This window comes from Pteropus vampyrus, unplaced genomic scaffold (genome assembly GCF_000151845.1).
Source record: "Pteropus vampyrus isolate Shadow unplaced genomic scaffold, Pvam_2.0 Scaffold122, whole genome shotgun sequence".
NCBI lineage: Eukaryota > Metazoa > Chordata > Mammalia > Chiroptera > Pteropodidae > Pteropus > Pteropus vampyrus.
Window position 1 is genome coordinate 1,570,390 of NW_011888903.1, and position 12,805 is coordinate 1,583,194.

General features: G+C 38.2%; 1 protein-coding gene across 2 annotated transcripts in view; it reads right to left on the reverse strand.

Moving 5' to 3' along the window:
* Positions 1-4,405: 4,405 nt before the first annotated feature.
* The window catches only part of RALBP1 (ralA binding protein 1), a 49,753-nt gene continuing 41,353 nt past the window's right edge, over positions 4,406-12,805 (reverse strand). For both annotated transcript variants that reach the window (XM_011366160.2, XM_011366158.2), the window contains exons 8-10: positions 7,799-7,920; positions 7,405-7,528; positions 4,406-6,345 (exon numbers count right to left, since the gene is read on the reverse strand). In XM_011366160.2, coding sequence (XP_011364462.1) covers positions 6,079-6,345; positions 7,405-7,528; positions 7,799-7,920 — 513 coding nt within the window. In that variant the 3' untranslated portion in view covers positions 4,406-6,078. The remainder of the gene's footprint in view (positions 6,346-7,404; positions 7,529-7,798; positions 7,921-12,805) is intronic.

A 12,805-nucleotide genomic window follows, 5' to 3' on the forward strand; every position in this document is an offset into this window, starting at 1 on the left:
TGATTTCCTGCAAATGATGGTTCATGACAATGTCAACACCAGAATTACTGTACCTTCGCCCTTAGGCTTCCATTGGAGGGACTTCCATCAATGAGCAAATCATCAGTGTGACCCTCTCTCCTACTGACCATCTTCCCTCTACCTCCAGGCACAGCCTGTCCTAGATCTCCCAATGATTAAGATGGTGGCTAGAAGGAGATGACAGTGGCACTGGCTTAGCAGAAGCCAGCAGGATGCAACTAGAGCTGCGATGCGGAGGTGGGGAGCAGGCGGAAAAGTCCATGTGGCACTTTACAGCACTATTGTAGGTTTATTTCTACCAAGTGATTTATTTTTTTAGGTCAAATTTTGCTGGTTTAAATTTGGCAAAATTCGTTACTTGGAGTTTTTAGTAATTTTAGCATATGAATCTTTCACACTAATCAGCTGTATTTATTTTTTAATGGGGTAACTGGTTAACAAATTTTAGGTCAAAACTTTATACTATGACAACTATTATGTAGTATGATTAGTCTATTGTGTACTCACCACCCCAGGCTTAGTTTCGTTCCATTACCATGTATTTGATCCCCTTTACTCTCCTCTCCTTCCCGAACTCACTCCTCCTCTGCCATTCTGTTGTATCTGAGTTTTTTGATCATTTGTTGCTTTTTGTTTTATATCCCACATAAGTAAAATTATATGGTTCTTGTCCTTTTTTGTCTGTCTTACTTCACTTAGCATGACGGATACTCTCAAGATCCATCCATGTAGTCACATTTGGCAGTATTTCATCTGTTTTTATGGCTGGTAGTATTCCATCATATGTATGTACAATATCTTTAATCATCTGTCAGACACTTAGCATGTTTTGGCTTTTGTGAATAATGCTGCAAAAAACGTGGGGTATGTACATCTTTACAAGTAAGCATGTTCACATTTTCGGGGGAAATACCCAGAAGGATTGCTGGGTCATATGGTAGCTCCTATTTTTAATTTTTTGAGGACCTTCAGTACTGTTTTCCATAGTGACTGCACCAATTTACATTCTTACCAGCAGTGTGGGAGGGTTCCCTTTTCTCTACATCCTCGCCAACACATTTCTTATCTAACAGGTGATTTCTCATTGTGGTTTTGATTTGCATTTCTCAGATGATTAATGATGCTGAGCATCTATTCATGTGCCTCTCTGTTGGCCATCTGTATGTCTTCTTGAGGAAAATGTCTATTCAGATCCTCTGCCCATTTTTTTAATTGCTTGTGTGTGTCTGTGTGTGTCTGTGTGTGTGTGTGTGCGCGCGTGTGTGTGTGGTTCAGTTGTCTGAATTAGTTATATTATTTTGGATATTAGCCCCTTACCGGAGGTACGTTAGTTTGCTCTAGTCCCATTCATTTATTTTTGCTTGTACTTCCCTTGCCTTAGGAGTCAAGTTCACAAAGACCCCTCTGCAACCAAGATCTATAAGTTTAGTGCCTATGTTTTCTTCCACGTATTGTTTCAGGTCTTATATTCAAGTCTTTAATCCATTTTAATTTTTGTGTATGGTATCAGATGGCAGTCTAGTTTCATTCTTTTGCATGTGGCTTTCTCCATTGTATGTTTTTGGCACCTTTGTCAGAAATTAGTTGCCCATATGCATATGAATTTATTTCTGGGCTCTCAATTTTGTGTCATTGGTCTGTGTCTTTTTCTGCCAACACCATACTGTTTTTATTACTGTAGCTTTGTAATATAGTTTGAAGTCAGGGAATATGATAACTCCAGATTTATTTATTTATTTATTTTTGCCTCAGGATTGCTTTGGCTATTCAGGGTCTTCTAAGGTTCTATACAAATTCGAGGATTTTTTTGGTTCTATTTCAGTGAAAAATGCCATTCGGATTTTTATGAGAATTGCATTAAATCTATATATTGCTTTAGGTAAAAATGGCTATTTTAACAATGTTAATTCTTCCAATCCATGAACATGGATTATCTTTCCATTTCCTTGTGTCATCTACAATTTCTTTCAATAATGTCTTATAGTTTTCAGTGTATAGATCCTTCCTTTTTTATTCCTAGGTATTTTATCCTTTTTGTTACAATTATAAATGGGATTATTTTCATTTCTTTCTGATACTTCATTATTAGTATGTAGGAATGCAATGGATTTTTGTCTTGATTTTGTATCCTGCAACTTTGCTGTATTTGTTTCTAACAATATTTGGGTGGTCATTTATTCCAAAATTATTCTGGGTTTTGGTTTTTAAATCTTGTAAAATATTGGCAACTTAGAACAATGCTACTCAAATATTACTGTGTATCTGTCACCTGGGATTATTAAAATACACATTATGATCCAGAGTGGAAGGTGGAGCCTGAGACCCAGCACTCCTAATAAGGCGAAATTTTTTTTATAACAAGGCCCTATTAGAATCCGTTGGTGTGGGATCTTACTTTTTCCATATTAATGTTCTTTCCATAATTTTGATATCTTAACTCCAATAGCACAGTAATCAAAAAGATTCATTTTTGCATTTCATTTCCTTATTTGCAAATGAATGCTTTAAAATGTATTGTGTTGACACCCACTCAGTGACTGGACATCATCATGAGAGGTGGTCATGACCCCATCAGCAGTGATGGCCAGCATCACCTGCTGAGCTGGCATGCAAGCCCAAAGCCCAGGAATATCCAGGGGCAGCTTTCTTGCACGTGACTTACCTGCAGCAAGGTCTCACCAGGTACAGGGTCATAGGATCAGTGTAGCTGCCTGCTCTAGCTGCCTAGACTGTTATGTTTGGGTTATCTTTTATTAGAGAGCTGTTTCCTTTAGTGCCCAAATAACATGCCACCCACAAGTATTGGTATCAGCATATGTGCATGTACTTAATGAGTGTCCCCACACTTGAGGCAGAGGCAAATCTGGTAAATTATAAATCCTTATTTATTATGAATTATAAATCCTTCCTTCTCCCCAGTTCCACCTACTTAATACTGTCAGCTTTTCATGCATTTTGTCCTACATTTGATTACATAGGGTCCTCTTGTTTCATGTAATAACTGATTTGTACGTTATTTAGGATCACTTTGCCTTTTGTAGTAGGCATTATCAGCCCCATTGCTAGTTGAGAAACTAAGGCGGCATGGCTAGACTTAAAAATACAGAAAAGGAGAGAAAAGCCAGGAAAGGTCTTGTTATTGAGGGCACTACTGTAGGCAAAAGGGCTCAAAAAAATTCCCCCAAAACAGGATACTCAAATATAGATTGCATGGGGCATCTTTATACTCAAATATTATTCACTGGATCTGAAGTTCAAATGTAACAGAGTGTATTTCACATGGGAACCCTAGAGTAAGGCCAACCTGTCAGCAGATTGAACCCAGGTTGCTATACAGGGTGACTCTACTTGGGATTCTTCATCCCTGAAGGAGTCACCCTTCGGTCGTGCATGTGTGTGGATGGCCCAGTGGGGCTGAGTTAATGTTTCATTCCAGAGAACTTACTATACTTTCTATACTGTTGCTCCTTGCTTCTGAAGGCCGGCAGCAGATGTCATTGGCTCAATAACAATAAATGATATATATTTTTTATCTCCATGTGAGAAACTGAAAAATTATTGGTAAAACTTTTTCACAGAGGGCTACAGACACCTTCACAAAGAGACCACTTTTGCTTTCTCTAATTGTAGCTGGAATTTTCAGCAGTTTCTTGTCTTTTGTTGGAGCTGCAGTGCTCCAGTTCAGATGAAAGTCATACTTGTTTACTCCTCCCCAGTGTCCCTCTATTCTGAATCCATCGGAACTTCTGGGCCCAGGGTGCCTACACAGGCACCACTTTATTCCCTCTTGGTTTCAGGAATATGTGGCAACAATGCAGGCAACAGCCACCACTGCGGGGCACATTACTACTCTGAGCCTGTTTCCTGTTTATGCTAAGCTCCATGTCAACAAACCGAGACTTAGTTTCAGCTCTCCCAGAAATGGAATCTTAAAATCAGTCACTCATGAATTGCCTGATCAGCACTAGCCAGGTAATCTGCCTGACAGACCCCTGCAATACCCTTAAGGAAAGCAACTGAAATAATCAACCCACTTTTTTTGCCAAGTTAGGCCAGCTGATTTGCGCATCATGCTAGAAAAGGCAAAACTTTCCTTTGGAACTAGGACGTCACAGAAGAAGTTGCAGACCCAACCCCAGTTACCTGGGTTGTGCATACATGCTAGTTGAGCAGCCAACACTGGTCGGGGGTGGGGGTGGAGGTGGGGGTAGGGGGGTTGGGAAGGGGCGGGAAACAGCTGCTGCAAACCCTAGTAGCCAGTGAGTGGGCACCACCTGCCTAGGTGAGGAACACAAAGTGAATTAAAACATTTTTTTCACTCTTGGACCTTAAAGTGTTAAACCAACTCCTCATTTCAAAGAAAAAATATGTACAAATATAAGCATTTTTTTTCTCAAATGGCTGTTGAATTTATTTGCTTGATCAATAATGGTCCTGACAAAAATTAGTTAACCAACACTGAGACAACTGTAATGAAATACTAAATTTTAAAAATCCATGACACCTTGATAGAAATTAGTTTACACAAACAAAAAAGAAACCTCCAATATTGCGAGCAAATATAAAATGAATGTAGTAATATGACCAACAGGACAGCAAGGTTTTTATACATTTATATTTGACACCTGACCATATTTTCAGTCACCATAATATCTTCTCTCCAGATTTAAAAAAATAGTATGCTGATTTCTATAACAAAGCTTTCTTTTCGTACAAAAATCAAATAATGGCCAACAAGTCACAACAGTGCAATAGGTAGAGGATAAAAACCGCATCAAACAGGTGCTGAAAATAAATACTAACTAGGAGGAGGAGAGGACAGAGCCCTCGGCAGGGGTGGGGTGGGGGGGTTCCGTCACCTTGACTGTGTGGTTTGTCTTCACAGCCATGAGAGCTGACCTACCTCAGGGTGCCATTTATTCGGACAGAGCGTGACTGAACACAGGCGCCTGACAGCGGGCCTCCCAGAAGCCTCAGGCCGCCAGGGAAGTGGCAAAAGCAAGAAAGTGGGGTTGGGGTCACAGCTACCATTAAAAGGTAAGGTTTTTTTCTATTGCTAAGTCTCATCAACTAGGAGTCCATCAGCAGGTTCACTGAGACGATATGAATAATTGAAAACTTTTGTTTAACAGCATATATATATGGCTTATTCAGGCAAAGAGACGTTTACATTCTAGCCCAAGCAAGCAATCTAAGTCATTCTGTTTTTAATGGAAGGTCAGTGACATAGAAGATTTCTAGTTTGGGAAAGAGATCCTTTGCGTGGATTTCTTAGGTCAAGGTGCTACCTTCGACCAACCCAGTGAAAAGCATTTGCTGATCACGAGCAGCAAGGAGCAGGAGGAGCCAAGAGTGAAGTGGCCCCTCCTCCACACTGGGCACACAGCCCCAGGGCTGGCAGGCAGGCTCCACAGGCAGCTCCGTATGTGACCAACTAGGCCATTCTGGTGACTAGTTTAGGACTGTGGTTTAGGACTGTCAAAGGAGAGAATGACAAGGGTGGGTAAAGGTGACCCCAATAAGAGCCATTCTGGCCAGTCAGGAAATATGAGGCAGCTCCCCATGATATAATCTGCACCAAAAAGGTGTAAAAGGCACAAGCAAGAGTGACTAGGTAAGCAGTGACCCTGGAGGGTGATACTGTGGGGTGAGCCACAAGGCAGGAACAGTATTTACCTTGTTTGGTCCCTCCCCTTGAACGAGAAAAAGAGATCCTGATTCTGCCATAATAAAAAAGCAAAGATGATTTTTGGTTTAAAAAGAAGCCACTCAAGAGTTAAAATAGTTATTTTAAGTTAACAAAGAAAATTAATCTTCAAATAAGCTATCTGGAAAACTCGTCTGTCCCCTACAAGCCCACAAAGCATCCACTGCTTTGTCCTCCCCTGTAACCTGAGCCTGACGCGGAAAAGTCTTATATGTGAAAGGAAGAGTCTCTGAGAAGAAAAGACATCTTTACAGAATGTACAGCAGAGAGTTGTGCACTCTGACTCTCGGGGTTACAGTAAGATGCACAGGTCTTGTTAGTCCTGGAGGATTCCATGACCCGCGGGATGCTCAGATGGGCGTCTCCTTCCTGTCTCTGCTCGGCGACGGCTTGGCCTGCTCCTTGCCTGCCTTTGGCTGCTCTTTAGTTGCTTTTGTCTCTGGGGCGCCTTCCTTAGGCGGCTGGATGGCACCGCCACGTTTCTCGGGCTCCTCATCATCCTGTGCCTGGGGCTCAGGCTTGGCTCTCTGCAGCTGCAACAGGCGGAGCTGCACGCGCAGTTCGATGATGGCCTCTCGCTCTTCATGAATTGCTTGATTCAAATGATTGTTCTTTATCTTCAGAAATGACAGAAAGAGCCGCTGTCACTCAAGAAGGTCAAAATGACAACAATTCAAGAGCAGAGAACAGTTAGCAAGGGTATCCTACATAAGAATCTATTTTATTTTAATCAATTTAGTTGTGAAACAGAAGATATAAACATGAATATGCAAATAAGATACAAAACTTTGACCCAGAAAGGATAAAATTCAAGATATAAATTCTGCTCCTAAATACAAAAAAAATAAGCAAATGTATCCATTGAAAACAATTATCTTAATAAATTAATTTTTTTAGTGTTTAAAATAGATTTATGTTTTTGAACTGGCTCTTCACCAGCCCTTAAATAAAAAATAAAGGTAATTTTAGTAGCAATTAGAGGAGGAAGTTAGAGACAAGATAAAATCCTAGATTGTCTCAATGTACTTTTTCTTTTGTGAAAGGCTTTATTTTACATTTGAACTGTGCTTAGTCAAACTACAGAAAACTACTATGAGGTCTAAATCATTTACACTCAGGAGAGTTGAGGTAACACAAATCAGTAGCTAATCCCAAACTCTCACTGACTTCCCTCCCTGGCAGGCAGCTGGCTGCACAGTGCACCTTCCGTCTTCCTCACATGGCACTTCCATGCAGCCTGTATTTCCCAGCCTCCCTTGCAGCTAGTTATGGCCACGTGACTGAGCCTTTGCTAACGTGCTATGAGCGGAAGCACTGGGTTCCTCTTGTGCACCTTGGCCCTGACAACTGGACATTCCTTGATTCCTTTTTCCCCTTCCCGCTTACAAGAGGGAGGAAGACTTAGAGCAGCCACTTTAGACCCTAAGTGGAAAAAACCTACATGGAGGATGGCCGGTCGGATGTCTGCTAGACAAGCGATGTAACTACCTTGTTCAAACCACAAGAGTATTCTCTTTGTTACAGCAGCTGAGCCTGTATCCCAAGTACTGGAATTCTGGTATCTGTTTTCCTACTTAGGATTTTAATATGAAGAAAACTTCTAAGGGAAAATAATGTAGTCGCTACCACTTTCTAGGAGTTAGTGTGATTTTTGGTTATTTTCCCCCGAAACTCACTTCTAACTCTTCATTCTGTCTCTGTAAATCTTCTAAGATGATCTGAAGTTCCTCTTCATCTTCACTCTCACTTTCACTTTCAGAAGAGTATTCCTCAGTTTCACTTCGGCCATGTTGCTGACGACTTTAAGGGTGAGAGGTCAAGAAAAACTTTACAAATAAGTAAAGAAAGGTATGCTTGTCTGTTATCTCCCTTCTTTAAGATTTACTAAGTTTTCATTAGTCTACTCAATATACTCAATACAACACCATTCTTAACAGTTAATGAATAAGAAACTTAATGATTAACTTTGCATGCCTAATTCTTTTACATGAAAGTCTGAGAGCTGAAACAATTATGCTTATATTTAAGGAAACATTCTTGGAAATTTCAAAACCCTTGGCTTTCCTTTACCTCTGAATTTCAGCAATCTCAGCTCTGAGGCGTTCGATCTCTTCTTTTTCTGAGGCAATCTGTCGGCGCAGAAATTGCTCCATGGCTAGAAGCTCCTCCTGTTCAGTCAGGATTTCATTCTCCTAAAATAATGATCGTGGTATAAACACCTTTGAGAGTATGAGTCTAGGAAATGTCACTTTTGGGGGGGTCTCCTATGTTGCCCGGAATTCTTTAGCCCCATACACATAATACACAAGTTATGGGAAAGCTTGTTGTAACAAGCAAGAAATATCCTGTTTTCTTATTGTCAAGAAAAGATTTCTTTGAAAAAAGGTAAACTAAGTTATTTGGGAAGAATGACTAGATTTTTCTCAAGACATAAGATGCCAAGTAGGAGCCCCATGTTCTCGTTTTTGCAAAGGCTTTATATGAGGCTAGCACGCCAGGCACAAGGCCAAAATTCAAGTTTTTGCTTCTCAGTTGTTTCTGAATGCCTTCCCACACCTCACTAAATAGAGTGTCTGTTCTAGGGCCAAGGTGGCTTCTGATAGCATCACCAAGAAAAAGAGGACCCAGGAGATGGTGTCAGCATCACCTTAGAGCAGATCTAATGAAGGAAAGGTGTTCACAGAAAAAAAAATTTTCTCCTCACAAGCCACTGCCTTCCACAACCCATGTCCCCAGAGAAAATATTTAAACGATAAATATTCTGCTTTAACAGAATATATAAAACTGATAGGATCGCCAAAGGGGAAAAAATCTCTATCTGCCCAAGACCTAGCCCCTCCAACATAAAGACCCTATGTAGACAAAACTTAGGTGGTAATAGGTGTAAGGCTACAGGAATGAGGAGCTAGAGGTAGACAGAGCTACAGCATTTATTTCTAAAGTAATAGGTACCAAGAGGGCAAGAAGTACCTGTGATCAAACGTGAAAGACACTATGGTCAAGTTCTAAAGTAAACTACTCAAAGCCCCCAATATGTATGAATAATCTTCTCAGAGATATAATATGCAGTGTTCCCCATGTGTTTCCAGACACAGACATGTTTATGGCCCAAGAAACATCAGACTGAAAAATTCTGAAATAAAGGCATAAACTGGGACTTCATCCTCTCTTCAGGGGAAAAGAGTTATATACCCCTGCTAGGCAAAATAATATTTTTCAAAAGTGACAGAAAAGGACTGAAACTCGGTAGTCTTTAGGTATCCCACATGCATGAGTCTCTGAAAGCACACACAGACTGTTAGAGCCTAAACCTTCATTCCTTTCCCCTAAACTCTGGGAATTTCCAGAACAGAGTAAGATTGACTTGCGAAGCTCAGAAAGGAAGTAAAGATTTCATCTTCAGCTCTATTCCTAGAATACAGTAGATACTCAAGAGCAATTTGTCAAATCAATGAAAGAAAATAAAACAATTCATCTCCAACAACTTTCACCTGCAAAGACTAAAATCAAAATATCTAAAAGGTGCTATTAGCAACAACTATCAGTTAAAATCTGTATTGTTACATTTTATACAACATTTGTCTTTCTCTGTTTGGCTTATTTTATTTAGCATAATGTCCTCCAGGTTCATCCATGTTATCATCCAAACTTTGTGAGGTGAGGAAGAATATATTTTAAATATTTTTTAAAGTCAAATCTCAATATGGAACAAGTGCCAACAATCTGTAAATTAGGAAAAATACCAATCTCAGACCTGTGTGGATGAAATGAATTAAGTAAAGCATGTAGAACAGTGTCCAGTAAGATGCATTCATTCCATAGAAAATAGTTTCTTTCTCCAGTTGAACATTTAAGCAAACATCACATAAATGTAGGGCCAGACAACAGGCAGAGTCCCTCTAAAACCTCAAAATCATCTTACAAGTTTGATAAAAGATATATCTGTAGTTGAAATGCTCAAATTAAAATATAATGACCACAAAGAATCTTGCAACACACTCCTAAACAACTAATGGGTCAAAGAAGAAAATAATACCTTGACACAAATTAAAATGAAAACACAACATTCCAAAACCTATCAGAGGTAGCAAAAGCAGTTCAAAGAGGGAAGTATATAGTGATAAATGCCTACATTAAGAAAAAAATTCTCAAATAAACAACATATCTTTATACCTCAACTAGAAAAAAAAACTAAACCCAAAATTAGCATAAAGAAGGAATTAATAAATATCAGCAGAAATACATGGAGACTTAAAAAAAGATACAAAAAGATCAATAAAACCAAGAGTTGTTGGAGAAAATAAAACTGACAAATCTTTAGGGAAGATTCAAAAAAATAAAATTACAAATGAAAGAGGAAACATTACAACTGATACCACAGAAATACAAAGGATTATAAGAAACTACTATGAACATTTATACACCAACAAATTTGGGTAACCTAGAAGAAATGGATAAATTCTTAGACACATACAACCTACCAAGACTGAATCATGAAGAAATAGAAAATCTGAACAGACTAATAATGAGATTAAATCAATAATCAAAAATCTCCCAACCAACAAAAGACCTGGACCACATGGCTTCACAGGGGAATTTTACCAAACATTTAATGACGAAGTAATGCCAATCCTTCTCAAACCCTCCCAGAAAACTGAAGAGGAGGGAACACTCCCAAACTCATTTTACGAGGCCAGCATTACCCTCATATCAGAGCCAGGCAAGGAAATAAAAGAAAATTATAGGCCAATATCCCTGATGAACATAGATGCAAAAATCCTTAACAATATACCAGAAAAACAAATTCAACCCATTAAAAAGATATACCCTAATACACCCTGATCAAGTGGAATTTATCTCTGGGATGCAAGGATGGTTCAACATACTCAAATAAAATGTGACATACCACATTATAGAATGAAGGATAAAAACCATATGATCATCTCAATAAATGCAAAAAAGCATTTGACATAATTGAATATCTTTGCATGATTAAAAAAAAACTAAACAAAGTGGATACAAAAGGAACATATGTCAACATCATAAAGGCCATAAATGACAAGGCCACAGATAACATCACATTCAACAGAAAAAAGTTGAAAGCATTTCTTCTAAGATCAGGAACAAGACAATGATGCCCACTCTAACCACTTCTATTCAATATAGAACTACAAGTCCTAGCTAGAGTAATTAGACAAGGAAAAGAAAAGCTATCCTAATTGGAAAGAAGTAAAATCGTCTTTTTGCAGATGACATGATCTTATATATAGAAAACCCTAGTGACTCCAACAAATAACCATTAGAACTAATAAACGAATTGAGAAAAGTTGCAGGATATAAAATCAACATTCAAAAATCAGTTGCATTTTTATATACTAACAACAAACTATCTGAAAAATAAAGAAAACAATTCCATTTACAATAGCATCAAAATGACTTAGAATAAATTTAAAGAGGTGAAAGATCTACACACCATACACTAAAACTATAAAACACTGATGAAATTGAAGATGATACAAATAAATGGAAAGATGTCCCATGTTCATGGATCAGAAGAAATAATATTGTTAAAATAGCCATACTACCCAAAGCAATCTGTAAATTCAATGGAATCTCCATCAAAATTCTAATGTTTTTCATAGAAATAGAAAAAAATCGTAAAATTCTTATTAGAACCACAAAAGACTGATAGTCAAAGCAATCTTGAACGAAATGAAAATACTGAAGGCATCACACTACCTGATTTCAAAATACATTAGATAGCTATAATCATCAAAATAGTACGGTACAGGCATATAAACAGACATATAGACCGATGGAGTCGAACAGAGAGCCCAGAAATAAATCCATACATTTATGGTCAACTGATCTTTTACTAGGGTTCCAAGAACACCCAATGGAGAAAAAAAGTCTCTTTTATAAACGATATTGGTAAATTAGTGCAGAAGAACGAAAACTGGACTCTCTCACTTCATATATAAGAAAAAAAAATCAACTCAAAATTGATTAAGATTTAAATGTGAGACCTGAAACCATTAAACTATTAAAAGAAAACATAGGGAAAAAGTTCTTTGACACTGCCAGGACAATAAGTTTTTTTGGATATGACCCCAACAACACAGGACAACAAAAGCAAAAATAGACAAATGGAATTGCATCAGACTAAAAAGCTTCTACACAGCAAAAGAAACACTCAATAGAGTGAAAAGACAACCTACGGAATGGGCGAAAGTATTTGCAAACCATACATCTGCTAAGGGTTTAATGTCCAAAATATATAAGGGATTCAAACAATGCAATAGTAAGAAAAGAAAAAAAACAACCCAATTAAAAATGGGCAAAAGGCCTAATAGACATTTCTCAAAAGAAGAGATACAAATGACCAAAGGTGTATGAAAAGATGTTTAATGTTGCTAATCATCAGGGAAATTCAAATCAAAACCACAATCATCAACTCACACCTGCTAGGATAGCTATTATCAAAAAACAAAAAATAACAAGTGTTGGCAAGGATGTAGGGAAAAGGAACACTTGTATACTGCTGGTGGGAATGTAAACTGTTATAGCCACTATGGAAAACAATGAGGAGATTCCTCAAAAAATTAAAAATATAACAGTCATAATCCAGCAATACTATTTCTGAACACACATTCAAGAGAAAGGAAAACAAGATATCAAATCGATTTATGCAATCCTGTGTTCATTGCAATATTATTCACAAGAGTCAAAATATGAAAATAACCCAATCATCAACAAATGAATGGATAAAGATGTGGTGTACAGACACACGTGTACACGTAACACACACACACACACACACACACACACACAAATATTCAGCCATGAGAAAGGAGGAAATTCTGTCATTTATAGATAGCATGGATGAACCTGGAGGACATTATGCTAAGTAAAATGAGCAAGAGAGAAAGACAAATGTTGTACAATCTCATTTATATGCGGAATCTAAAAAATAATTCAAACCCATAGAAAACAGAGTAGAAAGGTGGTTAACAAAGGCTGAGTGAGAGGTGGGGGAAATGGGGAGATGTTGATCAAAAGCTACAAGGTTGCAGTTAT